The sequence below is a fragment of the Pseudophryne corroboree genome, chromosome 12, assembly GCF_028390025.1.
Source record: "Pseudophryne corroboree isolate aPseCor3 chromosome 12, aPseCor3.hap2, whole genome shotgun sequence".
Taxonomy (NCBI): Eukaryota; Metazoa; Chordata; class Amphibia; order Anura; family Myobatrachidae; genus Pseudophryne; species Pseudophryne corroboree.
Genome location: NC_086455.1, coordinates 63868269 through 63892148, shown reverse-complemented (window position 1 = coordinate 63892148; position 23880 = coordinate 63868269). Strand labels below are relative to the sequence as shown.

The following is a 23880-nucleotide window of genomic DNA, read 5'->3' as shown; positions in this document are numbered from 1 at the left end:
GAGATAGTGCTACTCCGACCTCCAACTGTTCTCTGGACCTTGCCCTTATCAGGAGATCGTCCATTTTCTTTGAAGAAGAATCATCATTTCGGCCATTACCTTGGTAAGGACCCGGGGTGCCGTGGACAATCCCACCGGCAGCGTCTGAAACTGATAGTGACAGTTCTGTACCACGAACCTGAGGTACCCTTGGTGAGAAGGGCAAATTGGGACATGGAGGTAAGCATCCCTGATGTCCTGGGACACCATATAGTCCCCTTCTTCCTGGTTCGCTATCACTGCTCTGAGTGACTCCATCTTGATTTGAACCTTTGTATGTAAGTGTTCAAATATTTCAGATTTAGAATAGGTCTCACCGAGCCGTCTGGCTTCAGTACCACAATATAGTGTGGAATAATACCCCTTTCCTTGTTGTATGAGGGGTACTTTGATTATCACCTGCTGGGAATACAGCTTGTGAATTGTTTCCACTACTGCCTCCCTGTCGGAGGGAGACGTTGGTAAAGCAGACTTCAGGAACCTGCGAGGGGGAGACGTCTTGAATTTCCAATCTGTACCCCTGGGATTCTACTTGTAGGATCCAGGGGTCCACTTGCGAGTGAGCCCACTGCGTGCTGAAACTCTTGAGACGACCCCCCACCGCACCTGAGTCCGCTTGTACGGCCCCAGCGTCATGCTGAGGACTTGGCAGAAGCGGTGGAGGGCTTCTGTTCCTGGGAATGGGCTGCCTGCTGCAGTCTTCTTCCCTTTCCTCTATCCCATGGCAGATATGACTGGCCTTTTGCCCGCTTGCCCTTATGGGGACGAAAGGACTGAGGCTGAAAAGATGTTGTCTTTTTCTCCTTTATACGGCAATACTTCCATGTGCCGTTTGGAATCTGCATCACCTGACCACTGTCGTGTCCATAAACAACTTCTGGCAGATATGGACATCGCACTTACTCTTGATGCCAGAGTGCAAATATCCCTCTGTGCATCTCGCATATATAGAAATGCATCCTTTAAATGCTCTATAGTCAATAAAATACTGGGGTATCAATATTTTCAGTCAGGGAATCCGACCAAGCCACCCCAGCGCTGCACATCCAGGCTGAGGCGATCGCTGGTCGCAGTATAACACCAGTATGTGTGTATATACTTTTTAGGATATTTTCCAGCCTCCTATCAGCTGGCTCCTTGAGGGCGGCCCTATCTGGAGACGGTACCGCCACTTGTTTTGATAAGCGTGTGAGCGCCTTATCCACCCTAAGGGGTGTTTCCCAACGCGCCCTAACTTCTGGCGGGAAAGGGTATACCGCCAATAATTTTCTATCGGGGGAAACCCACGCATCATCACACACTTCATTTAATTTATCTGATTCAGGAAAAACTACAGGTAGTTTTTTCACACTCCACATAATACCCTTTTTTGTGGTACTTGTAGTATCAGAAATATGTAACACCTCCTTCATTGCCCTTAACAAGTAACGTGTGGCCCTAAAGGAAAATACGTTTGTTTCTTCACCGACGACACTGGAGTCAGTGTCCGTGTCTGTGTCGACCGACTGAGGTAAAAGGACGTTTTAACGCCCCTGACGGTGTTTGAGACGCCTGGACAGGTACTAATTGGTTTGCCGGCCATCTCATGTCGTCAACCGACCTTGCAGCGTGTTGACATTATCACGTAATTCCTTAAATAAGCCATCCATTCCGGTGTCGACTCCCTAGAGAGTGACATCACCATTACAGGCAATTGCTCCGCCTCCTCACCAACATCGTCCTCATACATGTCGACACACACGTACCGACACACAGCACACACACAGGGAATGCTCTGATAGAGGACAGGACCCCACTAGCCCTTTGGAGAGACAGAGGGAGAGTTTGCCAGCACACACCAAAATGCTATAATTATACAGGGACAACCTTTATATAAGTGTTTTTCCCTTATAGCATCTTAATATATATAATCATATCGCCAAATAAGTGCCCCCCCTCTCTGTTTTAACCCTGTTTCTGTAGTGCAGTGCAGGGGAGAGCCTGGGAGCCTTCCCACCAGCATTTCTGTGAGGGAAAATGGCGCTGTGTGCTGAGGAGAATAGGCCCCGCCCCCTTTTCGGCGGGCTTCTTCTCCCGTTTTTCTGAGACCTGGCAGGGGTTAAATACATCCATATAGCCCCAGGGGCTATATGTGATGTATTTTTTAGCCAGAACAAGGTATTCTCATTGCTGCCCAGGGCGCCCCCCGCAGCGCCCTGCACCCTCCGTGACCGCTGGTGTGAAGTGTGTGACAACAATGGCGCACAGCTGCAGTGCTGTGCGCTACCTCATGAAGACTGAAAAGTCTTCTGCCGCCGGTTTCTGGACCTCTTCACTTTTCGGCATCTGCAAGGGGGTCGGCGGCGCGGCTCCGGGACCGGACTCCATGGCTGGGCCTGTGTTCGATCCCTCTGGAGCTAATGGTGTCCAGTAGCCTAAGAAGCCAATCCATCCTGCACGCAGGTGAGTTCACTTCTTCTCCCCTAAGTCCCTCGTTGCAGTGAGCCTGTTGCCAGCAGGACTCACTGTAAAATAAAAAACCTAAAAACTTTTTCTAAGCAGCTCTTTAGGAGAGCCACCTAGATTGCACCCTGCTCGGACGGGCACAAAAACCTAACTGAGGCTTGGAGGAGGGTCATAGGGGGAGGAGCCAGTGCACACCACCTGATCCTAAAGCTTTATTTTTGTGCCCTGTCTCCTGCGGAGCCGCTAATCCCCATGGTCCTGACGGAGTCCCCAGCATCCACTAGGACGTCAGAGAAATGTAGCTTTCAACGCTTGCGACCAAAAAGGGGCATGACATTGCTTGAAAGGGAAGTGACCTCGTTTGTGATGATGCAAGATGTCCATGTTGGATGCAGAGCATCATCTCTAATATGGAATTAGAAACAGATTGTAGGTTGGGGCAAGTGATACATAATTGTACGTTTCACAAATAATAAAATCATGCATTCCTTGCTGAGGCTTTCCAGCTTGTCTCATACTGTACACAGCATTTAAATACAAAGGGTTCTAGGCAGTGGCGTAACTAGAAATTTTTCTCCCCCAAGCCAAAAAAGTCTTCGGCGCCCCCCCCCCCCCCCTTCATGCTCCATAATTGGGATCAAGAAAGGGATAAATATGCGCGCGCCGAAGGTGCGCGCGCCCCAAAAAAGGGGCGTGGTTTTGTTGGAGTGGGCGTGGTTTCGCATAAAGGGGCGTGGCATTGCAGGAAAAGACTACCTTATACCCCAGTTTTGCAACCTGCACGCCCATACGTTGGCCACCACAGGAAAGAAAAATAATCCTGATTCATGCCCCTTACATTATTTGTCATTTTTCCTCCTTATAGTAATGCCCAGTATACATTATGCCACATACTGCAATGGCCCTTAGACATTATGCCGCACACAATAATGCACGACACAATATGCACACACTGTAATGCCCCCGACACATTATGCCACACACCGTAATGTCTGTGACACATTATGCCACACACCGTAATGCCTGTGACACATTATGACAGGAATCGCAATGCCCGTTATACATTATGCTACACACTGCAATGCCCCTGATACATTATAGCACATACAATGTCTGTGACACATTATGACACACACCGCAATGTCCGTGATACATTATGCCACACACTGCAATGCCCGATACATTATAGCACATACAATGCCTGTGACACATTATGCCACACACTGCAATGACCTTGAGACATTATACCACAATGCCCGTGATATAGTATACCATACACCGTAATGCCTGTGACACATACCGCAATGCCCTGCCCGTTATACCCTATGCCACACATCGCAATGCCCGTTATGTATTATGCCACACTGCAATGACCCTGAGACATTATACCACATACCACAATGCCCGTGATATAGTAAACCACACACCGTAATGCCTGACACATTATGACACACACCGCAATGTCCGTGATACATTATGCCACACACTGCAATGACCCTGAGACATTATACCACATATCACAATGCCCGCGATATAGTATACCATACACCGTAATGCCTGTGACACATTATGACACACACCGCAATGTCCGTGATACATTATGCCACACACCGTAATGCCCATTACACATTAAGTCCTACAGTAAGGCTTCTAATTACTTTTCAATTACCTGCTCGTTGTCAGGGGTTTCATGCACTGGGTGTCATGCTCGTTGCCAGGGGTTTCATGCTCTTGGTTCCATGCACGGTGCCAGGGGTTTTCATGCTCAGGGTGTCATGCTCGTTGCCAGGGGTTTCATGCACTGGGTGTCATGCTCGTTGCCAGGGGTTTCATGCACTGGGTGTCATGCTCGTTGCCAGGTGTTTCATGCACTGGGTGTCATGCTCGTTGCTAGGAGGTAGTCCTTGTTGCTAGGGCTGTGCTCCCAGTGCCACATATGTCCCCAGTGCCAGATATTCCCCCACAGTGCCAGGTACTTACATGCCCCAGTGCCAAATATAGTCGTCGTCCCCATGTGCCAGGTACACATATACCCCCCCAGTGCCACATATGCCCCCAGTGCCAGATATTCCCCCCCAGTGCCACATATGCCCCCAGTGCCAGATATGCCCCCAGTGCCATATATTCCCCCCCAGTGCCAAATATGCCCCCAGTGCCATATATGCCCCCAGTGCCAGATATTCCCCCCCAGTGCCAGATATTCCCCCCGTGCCATATATGCCCCCAGTGCCAGATATTCCCCCCGTGCCATATATGCCCCCAGTGCCAGATATCCCTCCCAGTGCCATATATGCCCCCAGTGCCAGATATTCCCCCCCCCCCCAGTGCCATATATGCCCCCAGTGCCAGATATTCCCCCCCAGTGCCATATATGCCCCAGTGCCAGATATCCCCCCCCCAGTGCCAGATATTCCCCCCAGTGCCAGATATTCCCCAGTGCCATATATGCCCCAGTGCCAGATATCCCCCCCAGTGCCAGATATTCCCCCCAGTGCCATATATGCCCCAGTGCCAGATACCCCCCCCCCAGTGCCATATATGCCCCCAGTGCCAGATATTCTCCCCCAGTGCCATATATGCCCCAGTGCCAGATATCTCCCCCCAGTGCCAGATATGCCCCCAGTGCCAGAAATGCCCCAGTGCCAGATATTCCTCCCTCTCCCCCCCCCCCCCGTGCCATATATGCCCCCAGTGCCAGATATTTACCCCCCCCCCCCCCGCCGTCGCTTTTTGGAGGGACACGGCGGGCACAGCTCGTCTCTCCTGTGTCCCTCCTGCTGCATCATCTCCGGCGGCCGCGGGTCTAATAGGGGGAAGTGCCGGTTCGTGAGCCAATTAGAGCTCACGGACGGCACTTCCCCCTATTAGACCCGCGGCCGCCGGAGATGATGCAGCAGGAGGGACACAGGGAGGCGCGCTGTGTGCCCTCCGTTTCCCTCCAAAAAGCGGCGGAGGGAAGGAGACTGCAGACTGACATGCGGACGCTCGTCCGCATGTCAGTCTGCTGTAAATCAGTGGCGCCCCCGTAGCCCCTCGCCCCCAAGCCACCGCGAGGACTGCGGGGGCAGTAGTTACGCCACTGGTTCTAGGTACTGTAAAAGCCATGTAAACTGACACAGGATGTATACCTACTCCCAGAAGAGACCAACCTCATGTTGCCTCCAGAAGGTGTTGCAAGTAGATGTTTGGAGGTGAAAAGCTGCATAAAGGGGGTCATTCCGAGTTGATCGCTAGCTGCCGTTGTTCGCTGCGTAGCGTTCAGTGAAAAAAATGGCTAATCTACACATGCGTATGCACCGCAATGCGCACGCGCATCGTACGGGTACAAAGTCCTTTGTGGTTTTGCACTAGTTCTAGCGACGATTCCAATCGCACAGCTGAACGCAAGAAGACTGACAGGGAGTGGGGGTATCTGGGTGGCAACCGACCATTTTCTGGGAGTGTTTGAAAAAACGCAGGCGTGGCCGGGCGTTTGCTGGACGGGTATCTGACATCATTACCGTGTCTCTCGTCGCAGCAATCATGTAGTTTGCACAAAATGTGTTTGCAGCCGCTCTGCTGCACAGGCGTTCGCACTCCTGCAAAGCGAAAAATACACTCCCCCGTGGGCGGCGACTATGCGTTTGCACGGCTGCTAAAAACTGCTAGCAAGCGATCAACTCGGAATGAACCCCAAAGTGTACTCATTTGTCTGTGTAAGTTCAAAGTGATGTAAAAGAACTTCAGTTACAGAAATGAAAACTAAACATTAGAGTTTGTAGAGAAAGGCAGAGATCACAGAGACAATAGAACCACCATGTTTTTACATTCACTACATCTTCTACATGGACATAACATCTTCTTTACTTGAACTAAAATAAATGGTTTACAACAAGAGCAAAGTAAGCAGGGTCATAACTAAAGGGGTACAAGTGGTGCTGCCATACCCACGTTGCAGGACCATGGGGCCGAATGGCACCCTGCAGCCAATAGCATTGCTACAGAGCTGACCGGTACATCATTCAGTCTGTAGAGCCAATCAGAGAGTCCTAAGGATGCTCTGGGCAGAGGTCTACTTCTTGGTGCATGTGGCCCCACACCCTCAGCATGGGGTCCAAAATACGTGTCAGGCTGCTGCTGAATAGTATAAATGTGCTTGTAATATGCAAAATCACTCAACTGCATGCTGTTCCAGCTATCTCGCCTGTCAGAGCGGAAAATATAATACAACATCCAGACCCAGCATTTGTAAGAGATATTGATTGGCATGGTGGGCAGAGTTTCTAGCACTAACTCCGCCTCTGCTGCTTGAAAAACTACAGTCCCCAGCATCCCCAGGCAGTAAGATGCACAAAATGGCACCCAAGGAAGCACAATTAATAAAGGAAAACAGTTGCCTCCCTTACATTCCCTAATGATCCGGCCTACACAGAATCGGGTGTGGACTTCTTTTGATGAGTAGCGGGGATGCAAAACCAGTATTGGACCCCACTCACTTACCGGTCCAATATTGATCACTAGTGGGCACCTATGGGTGTTATACAGCAGGGTACAAATGTAAATATACATACAGTGCAACATCTTGTGGCACTAACAGTACCAGTATGCCCTGACAGCCCATGAGTGTTACTGCATGTTTTCACTTGTAGAACTGTAAGTGTTGACATGAAATATGGGCATACTGATACATAATTATACTGCCTCAGGTACCCCCATAATGATTGCCCTATAATGCATTAATAAATATTGGTCCCATAATAACTTAAATGCTGCCCCCATAAAGAACAAATATGTTAATCCCCCAAAAAGAGTAGTTTACCTCCACATAATTCATAAATATTTTTTTTCCTCATAAATAAGCAATAAATATGGTCACCACAATATACAGTATACTTACAGACCTTTCCCAATCCAAAGGGATTCTTGTAAGGCCTAGATATGTTTGTTAATTCCACTAAAGATAATGTACCCCTAAACTTACCTGCCACACCACCTACCTGACAGATATTTCTATCTATCTGGGGGCGGAGCAGCTGCAAGGGGAAAGAGAAAGGGTTGAGGGGGAGCTAAGGGGGAAGAGGTGAGGAACATAAGAAGTGGGAGGTGCAGGATTTCTAGAGGGGGGTTTCCAAATGCAATCCACTATCTCCCGCTCTGCAGAATATTGGAGCAAATGCAGGAGTCTGGGGAAGCAGTAGAAGAACCTAGTAAAGACCCTGGACATTAAATGTAAACGTTGGTCATTTTATACCCTGGATATTGTATGGAATACAGTATTAATATTTAACACTATAGATGGTCTATAGTATAGGCTGCATCCAACATTGAAAATAGGATTTTAATTACCCACCGGTAAATCCTTTGTCAGGTCTGTGTCTGTTCCCGGAGGGGGCACTAGTGGGTCAGTGGTGGCGCGGTGGAGGCTGCAGTAAGTTCCTGCGCATGTGCGCAATGATGTTTTATTAGCACACTGAAATATGAACAGCAACTGGAGCAAGAGGCAATACAGATGGGTCTCGGCGAGGAAGCCGACAGAGGTATTAATAACAGTCACAGGTAACGGACTGGTCTGGAAACCAGTGTAATTAGCAAAGAGCAATGGTCGGCCTGGAAGTCGATGGCGAACATCGATGCCTGGCTTGGAAGCCGATAGTAAACAGGATCAATATGCAGAAGGTAAGTAATGCAACAGATGACAGTAAATACAGGCAGTGATTAACTCCGGTAATCGGTCTGGCAACCGACAGCAAATAGAATCACACAGTCAGTAGATATGCACAAAAGTCCACAGAGCCAAGCAAGGCTATAGCAGGAGACAGTTGGTAATTGCAAGCTGGTTGTTTTAAGTACTGGATGCAGTAGCACAGTGCTAAATGCAGAGTAACAACACACAGGTGAGTATGGTAAGGCAACACCTGGAGAGAGTCTCTTACTGCACGTAGAAGTGGTAGCAGACTGTGGAAGGAGTTGTAGCTAAGCTGGGTGGCTGATGCCTGTAGTTCCACGGAGAAACTGAAGCTGGGAAATCACTGGAGACAGGAGACTGGAGCCAGGAGACGCGGTGCACTGGATGCGACGCTTTGTTCAAGGCGATGAGACTGAGCCGATGTTCTGGATTGATACCCCCTGGGCAGCAGTCATTGGATGCTTGAATCATGTGTGCAGACACAGCCCTGGATTGGGTGTTTACAGGTCAGCTGACCGCAAGTGTCATGGCGGCGCCCATGCTGTACAGCTGGCGGGCACACAGCGGGGTACACGCTGGATGGATTTCAGGGGTACACAGCGACAATGGGTTCTGCGCTCCACGGACAGAGTACTCATGCAGCAACAAGCTGGGGCCGTGACCTCCGGAGGCCTGCACACCAACGTGCTGGTAAGTGAGATACCACTGAAGGCTGATTCCTGACATCCTTTTCTCGTAGTCCATAAGGCATATTGGGGAATCTAGTACGATGGGTATAGACGGGGTCCAAAGGAGCCAGTGCACTTGAAATGTCTTCAATTGGGTGTGCTGGCTCCTCCCCTCTATGCCCCCTCCCACCCGTGCCCGAAGGAGAAAGGACATATATGAGAGAAGGAATATGATAAGAAGGAATATATATGAGAGAAGGAATATGATAACAAAGAGTGGTGAGATTTACATACCAGCAGACCACTATCATATAACAACCAGCAATGGCTGGTAACAACAACAGCAACAGCAACAGCTGAACAAGTAACCACATAACAAGAACCTGCAGAAAAGTCAACGCACTGAGGCGGGCGCCCAATATCCCTTATGGACTATGAGAAAAGGATTTACCGGTAGGTAATAAAATCCTATTATCTCTAGCATCCATAAGGGATATTGGGGAATCTAGTACGATGGGGACGTCCCAAAGCTTCCAGAATGCACGGGAACGTGTGGAGACTGCTGCAGCACCACCTGCCAAACTGGTATCCTCTTTGGCAAGGGTATCAAACTTGTAGAACTTCACAAAGGTGTTCTTCCCCAACCAGGTAGCAGCTCGGCATAGTTGTAAGGCAGAGACTCCACAGGCAACCGCTCATGAAGAACCCACTGTTCTTGTAGAGTGGGCCTTCAGAGACTTAGGAACAGATAAGGCTGCCGACACATAGACCTGTTGAATAGTAAGCCTAATACAATGAGCAATGAACTGCTTCGAAGCAGGACAACCCTTTTTCTGCGCATCATAGAGCACGAACAAAGAATCCGTCTTTCTGATCCGAGCCATTCTCTTGACATAGATCTTCAAGGCTCGCACAGCATTCAATGCCTCCGGAGGAGCAGAAGCATCAGAACTGGACGGAATCACAATAGGCTGATTCAAGTGAAATGCAGAGACAACCTTCGGCAGGAACTGCTGCCTAGTCCAGAGCTCCGCTCTGTCCCCGTAAAAGGCCAAGTATGGATCTTTACACGACAATGCCCCAAATTCTGAGACAGAGCAGAGGAGAGGCCTGAAGCAGAGCATTGTAGATCGCCCGAAGTTCCAGAGTGTTGATTGGAAAGAGGCTTTCCTGGGCTGACCACCTGCCCTGGAACTGCGACCCTCCCCATCCTCGTAGACTCGCATCTGTTGTGAGAAGGGTCCAATCCTGAATTCCGAAACTCCGGCCCTCCAGTAGATTGGAGGACTGCAGCCACCACAGGAGGGAAATCCTGGCCTAAGGCGACAGCTGTATCATTCAGTGAACCGGACCATTTGCTCAGGAGATCCAGCTGAAAAGTTCTGACATGGAACCTGCCATATTGGATCGCCACGTAGGAGGCGACCATCTTCCCCAACAATCTTATGCAAAGATGGATGGACACTTGAGCAGTTCGGAGTACCATGCGGACCATCTCCTGAAGTGTTCTTGCCTTGTCCTCTGGTAGGAACACCTTCTGGGCCACAGTATCCATTAACATCCCCAGGAACAGAAGCCACTGAGTCGGCTCCAGGTAGGACTTCTGTAAGTTGAGGATCCACCCATGGCGTCACCGAAGTTGGATAGTGCGGTCGATATGGAGCAACAAAAGCTCCCTGGATCTTGCTTTGATCAGAAGGTTGTCCAGGTAAGGAACAATGTTGACTCCCTGGACCCGGAGCTGGATCATCATCTCCACCATCACCTTTGTGAATTCCCTCGGAGCTGTGAACAGGCCGAAGTGCAGTGCCTGGAATTGGAAGTGATTGTTCAGCAGTGCAAATCGCAGGTACGTCTGATGAGGCGGCCAAATCGGAATATGGAGGTGGGCATCCTTGATATACAAGGAGACCATAAATTCCTGTTCTTTCAGGCCCGCAATCACTGCTCGCAGGGATTCCATTTTGAACTTGAACACCTTCAAGTAAGGATTCAAGGATTTCAGATTCAAAATGGGTCTTACCAAACCGTCCGGTTTCGGCACCACAAACAGGTTTGAGTAACACCTTTTGCTGCGTTGCGGTATTGGTACTGGAACAATTACGTGGGACTGGACCAACTTTAGGATAGCCTGTTGCAACGTAACTTGCATATTCTCCAAAGCTGGTAAGCTTGATCTGAAAAATCATTGGGGAGGAGTACTATCGAACTCTAGCTTGCATCCCTGAGAAACGAGATCTCTGACCCAGGTATCCTGGCAGGAAGCCTCCCAGATGCGGCTGAAGTGACGCAGTCAAGCTCCCACCTCGAGAGCCCTTTGGGGTTGGTAGGCACCGTCATGCTGAGGCCTTAGTGGAAGCAGAACTGGTGGTCTGTTCCAGAGGGCTGGTGCTTGCAGGCTTTCTGGACTTACCTTTGGTGCCTCTAGTAGCATTGGAGGCCCCTCTGGCCTTAGATCGAAATCTGTGAGACTGAAAGGACTGGACCCGAGTTGGAGCGTCTCACCGGCGAGGCCCCAGAGGCTAGAAACATGGATTTCCCAGCCGTAACTTTGGAAATCCAGGTATCCAATTCAACCCCAAAGAGCCATTCCCCAGAAAAGGAGAGGGATTCCACACTACATTTGGATTCTGCGTCCGCAATCCACTGATGCAACCACAAGGCCCTGCACGCCGACACTGCCATGACAGAAGTCCTAGCATCAATGTTCCCCATCTCCTTGAGTAAATCACAGAGGACACGTGTAGTGTCCTGAATGTGTTTTAGGAGGGTCACCATAGTGATCAGGGGCATATGCCCCGAGAGGCCCCCGTGAATTTGAGTGGCCCAGGAATGAATGGCATGGGTCATCCAGCAACCCGCAATGACCGGCCTTTGCGATACACCTGCTGCCATGTACATAGATTTGAGAGCAGTCTATTTTCCTATCCCCAGGATCCGTTATGGTAAAGGAGCCCGGGGCAGGCAGCACCGTCTTTTTGGACAGTCGAGAGACTGATACATCAACCCCTGGGGATTCGTATCAAAATTTCCTACTTTCAGGCGCAAATGGGAAAGAGCGCAAAATTTTTTGGGACACTTGGAATTTTTTGTCTGGATTTTCCAGGCCAGCTTGAATAGGTCATCTAATGCTGCAGAATCAGGGAAAGACATTAGGCTTGTTTTGTACAAAGAAAAATGACTGCTGTGACTTAGTGTCCTCTAGAGGGAGATTTCACACGTCCCGTATAGCCAGAATTAGGGGTTCAATACCCTGAGCAGAATCGGGATCTCCACTAACGAGGTCTAAGTCCTCCCCATACTCCTGTATATCCTCATCTGTATCAGAGAGTAGTGCAGGTAAACCACGCTTTTGTGGTCCTGCATGAGAGGAGGGGGGCTGTGCCGCATCTGCTCTAGCAGCTAAATCTGCAACAACTTGTTGTAGTAGCTGAGTTTTCTGTACATTAGCAGTGAGCTGGGATGACATACCTGACATCATAGTTTTAAGTCGGGCTCTATACCCTCTCCCCCAGCCCCTTCACTTATTTGTGAAGATTGGCTGCACTATTCACATGAAACAGAATCAGATGATAATGGAGAGAATCTGGTGTGGTATACACTGCACAGCTTGTGTTTACCCATGTTTCACAGTAAGCACAATAACATACACATACACCCAGACAGTTATATTGCAAGCCTGCCCTACTGTATGTGAGAGGAGACACACAAAGAGAAGGACCCCAGCACACCCTTAGCTGTACAGCCCCAGTGAGTCTGTCAGCTAACTTTATCACAGTAAACACTAACAAATTCTGTCCTGTAGAGGACCCAGATAGTGTACAATAGCAGCACTTCCCCTTTGCTACCCCCTGATATATTATACTGGCAAAGTCTCCTTTCAGCTAAAAACATCACAAGTGCTAGTCTAAGAGGTTTTGTGCCAGTCTACACGGAGGATCTTAGCGGGACCCCCCGGGAGGGTCCCGCACGCCGCACCCGCGTTCAGCCGCACAGTGAACTGGGGGATCCTCCTAGCAGTTTGTACTCATCACAGATGTCACCTTCAGTCAGTGTTAGGGGTGTGCGGTGTGCTGCGGTTGTGACAGCCAAGGCACAGTGCCCCGCTGAACAACAACAACAACGTGCTACGAGAAAAGGATTTACTGGTAGGTAATTGAAATCCTATTTTCCTTTTCATGTTTGTTATTTTCGGCCTTACGAGTTGCAGAGCTGCTTCCCCTGCTGCAGGGCCACCATCATGAGTGGGTTGTTGTTCAGCGGGGCACTGTGTCTATTTCCTCTTACATCCTAGAGGATGCTGGGGACCACATTAGTACCATGGGGATGTACCAAAGCTCCCAGAACGGGAGGGAGAGCACGGAGGCTCCTGCAGAACTGATTGACCAAACTTAAGGTCCTCAGAGGCCAAAGTATCGAACTTGAAGAACTTTGCAAACGTGTTCGACCCAGACCAAGTAAACACTCGGCAAAGCTGTAAAGCCGAGACACCCTGGGCAGCCGCCCAGGAAGAACCCACCTTACAAGTAGAGTGGGCCTTAATAGATGTAGGACACTGCAATCCTGCCGTAGAATAAGCATGGTGGATAGTAAACCTTATCCAGCGAGAGATTGTCTGCCTAGAAGCAGGCCACCCAAGTTTCTTGTGATCATACAGGACAAACAGAGTGACCGATTTTCTGTGACGAGCAGTCCTCCTCACATAGATTTTCAGAGCCCTTACGACATCCAAGGACTTTGATCAAACTGAGGAGTCAGTAGCAACTGGCACCACAATAGGTTGGTTGATATGAAATGCCGACACAACCTTTGGAAGGAACTGCGGACGTGTCCGGAGCTCAGCTCTATCTTCATGGAAGATCAAGTATGGGCTTTGACATGACAAAGTCCCCAATTCCGACACACATCTAGAAGAAGCCAAGGCTAACAAATTGACAGCCTTTCACGTGAAAAACTTGACCTCAACCTCCAGTAGAGGATCAAACCAGTCCGACTGGAGGAACAGCAACACCACGTTAAGATCCCAGGGAGCCGTAGGTGGCACAAAGGGAGGCTGGATGTGCCAAACTCCTTTCAAAAAGGTCTGAACCTCAGGGAGGGCAGCCAACTGTTTCTGGAGGAAAATGGATAGGGACGAAATCTGGACCTTTATGGAACCTAATCTCAAGTCCACATCCACACCTGCTTGGAGGAAGAGGAGAAATCGTCTAAGTTTAAACTCCACCAGAGGAAACTTCTTGGATTCACACCAAGACACATACTTTTTCCAAATGCGATGGTAATGTTTTGACGTTACTCCTTTCCTAGCCTGTATCAGGGTAGGAATAACCTTGTTCGGAATGCCCTTCTGAGCTAATATCTGGTGTTCAACCTCCATGCCGTCAAACGTAGCTGCCGTAAGTCTTGATAAGCGAACGGCCCCTGCTGTAGCAGGTCCTCCCGAGGAGGGCCTCGGCTCTTCTAGCAGTAGATCCAGAAGATCTGCGTACCAAGTCCTTTTTGGCCAGTCCGGAGCAATGAGGATTGCCTGAACTCTTGTTCTCCTTATGAGTTTTAGAACCCTTGGAATGAGTGGAAGTGGAGGAAACACGTACACAGACTGGAACACAATGTTACCTCTAACATTGCAGCTCTGCTCTTCATTCCGCCCTGTCAGTTTATGTAAGCCACTGTCATTACATTGTCCAACTGCACTTAAATGGACCGTTTTCGCAGAAGATGGGACGCTTGGAGAAGCCCGTTGTAGACGGCTCTTAATTCCAGAATGTTTATCGGCAGGCCGGCTTCCAGACTTGACCACCTTCCTTGGAAGGTTTCCCCTTGAGTGACTGCTCCCCAGCCCCGGAACTTGCATCCATGGTTAGAAAGATCCAGTCCTGAATCCCGAACCTGCGGCCCTCCAGAAAGTGAGGTAATTGCAGCCACCAGAGGAGTGAGATCCTGGCCTTTGGCGACAGACGTATTCTCTGGTGCATGTGTAGATGAGATCCCCACCATTTGTCCAGGAGATCCAGTTGGAAGGACCGAGCATGAAATCTCCCATACTGCAGAGCCTCGTAAGAGGCCACCATCTTCCCCAAAAGGCGAATGCACTGATAAACCGACACCCGGGCTGGCTTCAGGACATCCCGGACCATTGTTTGTATCACCAACGCTTTTTCCTCTGGAAGAAACACCCTCTGCACTTCCGTGTCGAGGATCATTCCCAGAAAAGACAACCTCCTGGTTGTTTCCAAATGTGATTTTGGAAGATTCAGGATCCAATCATGTTCCTTGTGAAGCTGGGTCATAAGAGCTATGGACTGTAACAGCTTCTCCTTGGACGATGCATTTATCAGCAGATCGTCCAGATATGGAATTATGTTCACCCCCTGTCTGCGGAGGAGAACCATCATTTCCACCATCACCTTGGTGAATACCCTCGGTGCTGTGGAGAGGCCGAATGGCAGGGCCTGGAATTGAAAATGACAGTCCAACAGTGCGAATCAGAGATAAGCTTGATGCGGCTGCCAAATTGGAATGTGGAGGTACGCATCTTTGATATCCAGGGATACCAGGAATTCCCCCTCCTCCAGACCTGATATCACCACCCTTAGAGACTCCATTTTGAACTTGAACTCCCTCAGAAAGGGGTTTAGTGATTTTAAGATCAGAAGGTTCGAATAGTAACCTTTGTTTTGCATTTGGGGAGGAACTGGTACAATAACCTGTGCCTCCACCAACTTCTGGATGGCTCCATGTAGGGTAGCCCTGTCTGCCGGCAAAGCTGGCAAGCCTGATTTGAAGAACCGGTGAGGAGGGAGATTCTGAAATTCCAGCCGGTACCCCTGGGACACAATATCTTGTACCCAGGATCCAGGCCGGACAACACCCAGACGTGACTGAAATGTCTGAGTCTCGCCCCCACCGGCCCTACCTCCGGGCCACGCGGTCCACCGTCATGCTGAGGACTTTGGCGTACCTGAAACAGGCTTCTGTTCCTGGGAATACGCAGCAGCAGGTTTCCTGGATTTTGGTCGACCTCCTCTAAAGAAGGTGTTGGACAGTTTGGCCTTTCTTGTTTTAGTAACCCGAAAGGACTGTGATGCAGCTGATGAAAACAGTTTGTTCGTAGAAGGTGCAGCTGAGGGGAGAAAAGGTGACTTACCAGCTGTAGCCGTGGAGATCCACGCATCCAACGCTTCCCCAAAGAGAGCATGACCTGTGTAGGGTAGGGTCTCCACACCTCTCCTGGATTCCGCGTCGGCGGACCACTGGCGCAGCTACAGTCCTCGACGAGCTGAGACCAACATGGTAGATATTCCTGCAGCCATTGAAACCAAGTCTTTCATGGATTCCACCATAAATCCTGCAGAATCCTGAATGTTGTGTAAAAACAAATCAACGTCACTTTTATCCATTGTATCCAAATCCTCAAGTAACGTGCCTGACTACTTTATTATAGCTTTGGAAATCTATGCACAGACAATAGTAGGACGTAGTATCGCCCCTGAAGCCGTGTATATGGATTTGAGCGTAGTATCAATTTTGCGATCAGCAGGCTCATTTAAAGTGGTAGATCCTGGGACAGGTATAACCACCTTTTTCGAGAGTCTGGATACAGACGTGTCCACTATGGGTGGGTTTTCCCATATTTTTCTGTCCTCCATAGGGAAGGGGAAAGCAACCAGAACCCTTCTAGGGATCTGGAATTTTTTCTCCGGGTTTTGCCACGCTTTTTAAAAAATAGCATTTAATTCTTTGGACGCAGGGAAGGTTAGCGAGGCTTTCTTATTGTCAGTGAAGTAAGCCTCCTCAACCTGCTCAGGTGTTGTATCAGCAATATTCAACACATCCCTGATAGCCCCTATCATCAACTGCACCCCTTTTGCAAGAGATGCGGTCCCCCGCAGCACATCCCCATCACCGTCTACCATGTCAGAATCAGTATCCGGATCATCTTGCATAATCTGGGCAAGAGCACGTTTATGGGAACCAACAGAGGGGGACCCTGAGGTAACAGAACCGGACCAAACTGCCATAGAGTTCTGTAAAACCTGAGTTGCAGATTCATTCTGAGCAACCCTTGTAGAAATCTGAGTTATCATAGATTTGATAGAGGATAACCATTTAGGCTCCCTTGATGGCATCTGCGCTAAAAAGGTGCAATCCTGATTACATGGAATGAGATCATCCTGAGAGGACATATCTTCTGCAGCATATGACACAGAGTCCCTGGACATAGCTAAACGGAGACCCCAAACCCTCCACACACACACAGAGGAGGCTAGACAGAGTTTCACCCCCAAGAATGGCGAGAGACACAGATTGGAGCCAACCCACACACAGCGCTTTCAATGGTATAGGGAGACCCCAACCAGCGCTGACTGTGCACCTTAATAGGTTACACAGTCTTTACACAGCTCCCCCCCCCCCCTTCCCCTTCTACAACCCCCTGGCACCGTAAGAGATAGCTGGAGTTGCTCTGGAGGGATTGCTCTTCACTGACAGTGTTTCTGCAGGCAGGAAGATGGCGCAGAACGCTGCTGGGTCCGCTCTGAGGAGAACCTCCGCCCCCTTAATGGCGCTGTCTTCCTGCCCTTCTGGAGATTATACTGGCCTGAGGAATTGTGCTGGCAGCGATCCTGGGACCCTGACAGGCTGAGAGGTCAGTGTAGGGTGTAGGCGCTGGCTCAGGGCGCCCCTCACAGCGCCGCACTATGTACCGCTGAGCCCCGGAGCACAGATAGTACTGCACTCCATACCCTGTTGCTGCCATCTTCACACCGGCTCCCCGCTTGCTAGGGGGGCCGGTGACTGACTCGCCACTGATCTTCTGGCTCTGTAAGGGGGTGGCGGCATTCTGCCGGGGTGAGCGATCCCCTGTTGCGGGGAATGTTTGATAACCTCAGGAGCTCAGTGTCCTGTCAGCGAAGATGGTGGCACAGACCTTGCAGGGCGGACACTACTCCCATCCTTAGTCCCTCGAATCCGAGAGGCTGTTGCTAGCAGCCTTCCTGTAAAGTAATACACTCTAAAAATAAACTTTTACTAAAGAAGCTCTGTAGAGCTCCCCTATCTGTGACTGGCTCCTCCGGGCACATTTTCTAAACTGAGTCTGGTAGGAGGGGCATAGAGGGAGGAGCCAGCCCACACTCTCAAACTCTTAAAGTGCCAATGGCTCCTAGTGGACCCGACTATACCCCATTGTTCTAATGTGGACCCCAGCATCCTCTAGGACGTAAGAGAAATTGAAGAAAACTCTCTGGAGCTCAGAGATGTGCATACTCTCCTGAGGGCACTTTTTTAAAACTGCCTGTGGGAGGGGGCATGGAGGGGAGGAGCCAGCACACTCAGTTAAAGAAATTTAAAGTGCAGTTGCTTCTTTGGACCCCGTCTATACCCATCGTACTAGATTCCCCAATATGCCTTACAGATGCTAGAGAAATAATATAAATGAGTGGTCAGGAAAAGGTTATACATACCATAATAAATAACTACACAAACATAATACAACCAGTACTGCACTTTCTAAGCACACATTATCCCAACTCATGGTAAGGCTCCTGTCTCTTCTTCCTGGGAGCTACTCTCTGGTCCAATGCACTGATTGAGGACTCAGATCCACACACACAGCAAACTTAGTAGAAGAAGCTGCTACCACTGGGCATGTGTAATAGCTCTGCTCTGTCCCTTAAACTGCATGATGTGGCTGCATCTCTAGTAAACGTATTATATACCATCACTATTGTTGTCATAATTAGATCCACTTGCCAAGAGGAGGTGGGTTTCTGGGCAACCAGAACCCCCCCCCCCCCCCTTCCCTGCATTTGTCTATGAGGTGAGAAGGGCGCAGTGCTGATCCCAAAGCAAATAACCACATACTGTAGGGGCTAGAGCTGGGTGCAGGGTGGAGCAGGGCCCTGGAGGTGGATGAAGGGCTGTTGGCTGGTCCGTCTTTTCGTTTGCACTCAATGGGCCCTTGCCCAGGGGCCCCAGCAGTCTAAGGGCCTTAGGTTGATAGCTGAGGGTCTCCTCTTTCCAGGGGTACGAGATTTTTGAAAATCGTCCCTAGGGAACCTGAGATATCTGAGTTCTAAGCATTGGTCCCCATCCGAGCCTGTTAATTGCTCTTCCCAGCCGGATATCTCAGGTTCTATCTGACTTAAGAGTTTTTCTGAGGCTATACTCCAAAAGCTGGGACTCTCCCCTTTTGGTGGACACTTGCAGTTTGTCTCTACTTTGCCCACAACCAGAGATATCAGCCTTCCAGCAACTGGTCCCTGCTCCGGCTCCGCACGCCTGGCATGCAGTTTTTTATTTTTGTTGGTGGATTGCTCTGGCTCCTTAACTATGATCCCCAAGTCCCCAGTACCTCCTGAAAGGTGGGATCCTCTAGTGTTTTACCCCATTAAATACTAAGAAATCTATTTCCAGGAACTGGAGATATCTGCAGTCAAGCAAGCTGACCTCCCACCAGAAAATTATGAATATTAAGCCCACTCCACTATCCATCCCTCCCCTCTGTATTAAACCCTGCCCTACTACCCTAGAAGTCATGTACCGGGGCCCATTCATTCAGAACAATGCCCCCTTCTACAGTTTAGTGTTCTCCCTCCCACCATCTGTGCAGTAAAGGAGTAATTAGCAGAAATTACTGCTTCAGGTCCTACATACTGAGTGGAAGATAGAACACCCCCTGCGACCAGCAGGACATCAAAGCTGCCGCTGATAGCACCTCCCACCCCTATCACTGGAGGATGGGTAGGAGCCCCAGAGCTTTGCTTTGCCTAGGGGCCTACACTGCTGTTAAGACGGCCCTGGCTGTGGGGAGGGAGAAGGGGAAAAGCTGGAAAGGGGATTATTTCCGTGATAAGCCTGGAACCAGTATTTGGAGGGGGCGTTGAGACGCGCCCTTGCCACCTCCCCCATTTGGACACATCTGCAGAACCGGAAAATGCAGCCATTTGCACTCAAAAATCGTATGTCAAATTACACATTATAATATAACAAGATTTTTCTTTTCCACCAGAATGCAAAAAATCACTCGTATTATCAATAATGGGATACGAATTAAAATAAAAGTGTGGCCTTCCCTTTCTGAATTGTAACAATAAATATATATTGCAGTATAATGTTAAAATAAAATACCAAGGTCATAGATGTCACCCACAGGGTGCGATGCGGTACTCACCCCAGGTAACGACGCTATCATCTGCTTCTGGATTATTGTAGATTCAGCTAACTTTGTTCCAACATCTGCGCAAATAAACTAATAAAATACAACCATCATTAATAAAGAGGGAAATATTTACACTCTATTTATTTATTCACCCTTCAGTAAAAAGAACAAAGCAATCTACAGCCCAGAAAATTCTGAAAAATTAAACATTTGCAAGTAGAACAGAAGATGAAAATGTTTTGTTTTTTTTTCCCTTGGGAAACTGTAATATCCACTTTAAGGGAAATAGTGTAATGTTTAAAAAAACAAAAGTAAACGGAAGTAATCATGCTTGATATTGTAGTAACAGTAAAAAAGCGATAGTACCTGGATGCGTGTGAATTAATGAAGTATAGCGGCAAAGTACTCGTATCTGTAACCATGTAGAATAAAGTATAGCGGCTTAGAAAAAGATAAAGTAAGAGTAGAAAAATATAAAATATATAAAACATTAAAATAAAAATAAATAAAAATTTATGAAAAATAATAATGAATAAACAAAATGAAGCAATAAAATATAAAACCATAAAATAAAAAGCAACTAATGTGAAAATGAGATGTACAAAACCATCAGGGATAAGGTCAGGATCCCGGCCTTTCGGAAACCCGTCATCTAGAATACCATTAATGTTTATAGGTCTTTGTGCCTGCATATGCTATGGAGGGTAGAAAGAGACTCACCTCATCCTGTCTCTAACTGTTGCCGCTCATTCACCACTGCGGACTGTCTGTAGCTCTGATCCATTTAATTTATTTATTATTGTTTTCTTTATTCATTTTTTTCTTTCGGTTTTATTTTTTATTTGTTTTCATGTTTTATATATTTTATGTATTTTTACTCTTATTTTGTTTTTATCTAAGCAGCTATATTTTATTATACACGATCACAGATACGAGCGTTTTGTTGCCGCTATACTTTGTCAAAGTTGAAAAATATTGCAGTACACACATCACGTACAAACTACACACAGATGGCCTCCGCGCGTGTACTTGTTCTGTCGTGCGTGTGCGCATATTCGCAGTTTGCGTATGATCGCTCCCGCGGTCCTGCGCATTAGCACGTGGTATGGGTATTTACGGTAGAGTTTGTGAACGCATGGAAAGCTATCAAAACACATTACATATTTAATCCAAATAGTGCACAATGTACACATAGACTCCCTGCACCACATCAGAAAATAATAGCAGTTTAAATGGTTTCAGAACAAAGGGATTCACCTTTACAGAATAGGAGGGGACAAAACAAGGTTATAAGGTGGTGTTTGGTATCCAGCTGAAGGGTATTTTAAGTGTAACATTCCGGTGTTGGTTTGAGAAAGATCGCATGTTCCTGCGGATAGTTATGTGCAGGAGCAGAATATAGATATAAACTGTATTTACTGTACATTATGTATGCGGCGGGAATCCAGAGGAGACCACCCACAAGAGCAGTTGGGAAAGACATCGCCTTCCTATTCAAACCGACCTATGACCTCTCCGGTACTGTAAATGTGCATTCCTGTGTCCAATGGACAAAGAGATTACAGTATCTATTGTATTGCTTTTGGAAGAATTGTATAAAGAGAGCCTACTGCAGGCCTGGTCAGACACAAGACTCACAACGTTATCTATCAGATGACGGAGGACCGGACCGGGTAGCGCAAGCGAATCCACTCACGTATGTAACATTGAATGTAGCCATTTACTCTGTTATATTGTATTGTATTATTTGTATTGTAACCCCCTTTCAGCAATAATACCCTGTGGTGTCGGAACCCAGCGGTTTAATTACAATCTGGTGTCGTGTCTTCATTGCCCTGCTAAGGTTTAAAGTGTATTATCATTGCATTGCATTGCTGCAAAAGGTTTAAAGTGTATATCTGGGTGTGTACGCGCTGTGAGTACTTTGTACCGTCAGCGCGGCGTTTGTACGCTAAGTCCGTACACAGCACGGGACTTTGTACGCTAATAGCGTACAAAGTACGTAGAGTGTGTATTAAGTACAGCGGCGGCAGGGGCTCCATGGTAAAGTGTATTTAAGGTGTGTTTAAGATATAGCTTTGATTCCTAAGGATAAATCAGCATTATCAACTTCATTAGTTCACACGCCTCCAGATACTAGCGCTTTTTACTATTACTAACTATTGATTATTTGTAGACTTCCGTTAAGAGAAGTAATGAAAAAGACGCTTTAGCATATTGGGAGTGCATGTTATTATTGTTTGAAATGCTTGCTATTGTATTTTTGAAAAACCTGGGTGCAGAAATGGAGTTGGAAGCAAAGGAAAAAATAAATAAAAAATTACTTTACAACTGGAAAAATAATGTTGCAATACAAAGATTGCAAATGCATTTGTTTATGTTTTTGTATGCATGGTAAATACTGGCTGCTTTAGCATGTAGCTTCAAATGCTGGACAGCTTTATATTTACACTGCAATTTAGAGTTCAGTTAGGACATGCTAGGATGCACAAGCAGCCTCTAGCGATTAAAATGATATGCAGCATGCCTAGATTCTGTATGCGCCTGTGGCTGTATCTGCATACGAAATGCTACGTTACAGTGATTTCCAGGAATACACTGTAATGTAGCATTTCGTATGCAGATACAGCCGCAGTCACACACAGAATATAGGCATGCCACATATCATTTTAATCAGCAGAAGCTGCTTGTGCCCCTATGCATACCAAATGCCCTAGGCATTTGCCTAGTTTGCCTATGCCTAGGACCGACTCTGCCGGGAGCTAAATGGATTGAATTGCCCCCTAATAGTGAAAACAGTGTAAAGATATTGTTGTAACACTGAGGCTGCATACAGAGCAGGGGCGTTTTAAGAGCGGGGAGGGCCCATGTGCAGGCTTACTCCTCTCTGGCAGTAAGTAGACTCTGGCACTTGCTTTATGCCAGAGTCTACTGCGCATGCACATTTCTACATAGCCATTTTCCCAGTGATTTATGTCTGCAGCACTGGGATTCCGGAGGGGTAAGTATAATTACTTACCCCTATGTGTGTGCCTCCCTGGACCAGGAGCCCGTGTGCACCGTACACCTATTATAGATGTGTTTCTGATGCAGACCCACCACTAAATACGAAGGGGGTGTCCACATCACATTCGGAAGTTCAGGCCCCATATATTTAGGGTGCTTCTGAAGATTCCATGGCAATGTTGGGGGTGTGGCTGCATTTCTATGGCAGGGCTCGGCCCACCTGTCAGGCCTCGTGCGGCACTTTGCATCCTCCTATCTCGTCACTCTCGGCCCTGTGTCATGAAGCTCTTCAATTGCACCAATCACCTACACACAGCCTTTCGGGACAAACCAATATTGCAATCTACCCATTCCCTTATACAAAAAGTGAGGCACGAGCTCCCAGTGAACAGTAAGTAGCTGTTTATACTGTCAGTAGGTGATGCATCCACTTTAAGTCAGTACTTGTTTAAGTAGATCATATTGCTTAAAATAGGCTCATGATCTCACCCGCTAACACAGATTCGGTTAATTTATTTTAAGGTCCATTAATTTAATGAAAAGGTTTAGCACATAAAGTGCAGGCACTGGGGAGATTCATTGATTAAATGGACCATTTACTTCTCTTTGCAATTACCTCCCAGTGTAAATCTTGAAAGCATTGTATACCTGGACTAGCAGCAAGAGGTTTGTGTCCGGCAGAGGAGATTTCAATTTCAAAGCTTGTAGAAGATCCAGTATAACACTGCGGGTCAAATAGAACTTATCTCTTTCCTGTAAAACAACATTAGCAGAAAAATAGCGTCAATCATCATTCCACGTATTACTGTGAATGCCTGTAAGGGCTCTCCCTGAAATCAGATTTGTGAGACGGAGGAAGGAAAAATCTACAATTCTTTGTAAAGCACTCACCATTG

General features: G+C 47.9%; 1 protein-coding gene across 1 annotated transcript in view; it reads right to left on the bottom strand.

Annotated features, from left to right (window-relative positions):
* UNC79 (unc-79 homolog, NALCN channel complex subunit) overlaps positions 1-23880 on the bottom strand; it is a 438710-nt gene that overhangs the window by 75591 nt on the left and 339239 nt on the right. Inside the window, exons 44-45 of the mRNA XM_063947577.1 lie at positions 23633-23737; positions 19991-20068 (exon numbers count right to left, since the gene is read on the bottom strand). Of these exons, the coding sequence (XP_063803647.1) occupies positions 19991-20068; positions 23633-23737 (183 nt within the window). The remainder of the gene's footprint in view (positions 1-19990; positions 20069-23632; positions 23738-23880) is intronic.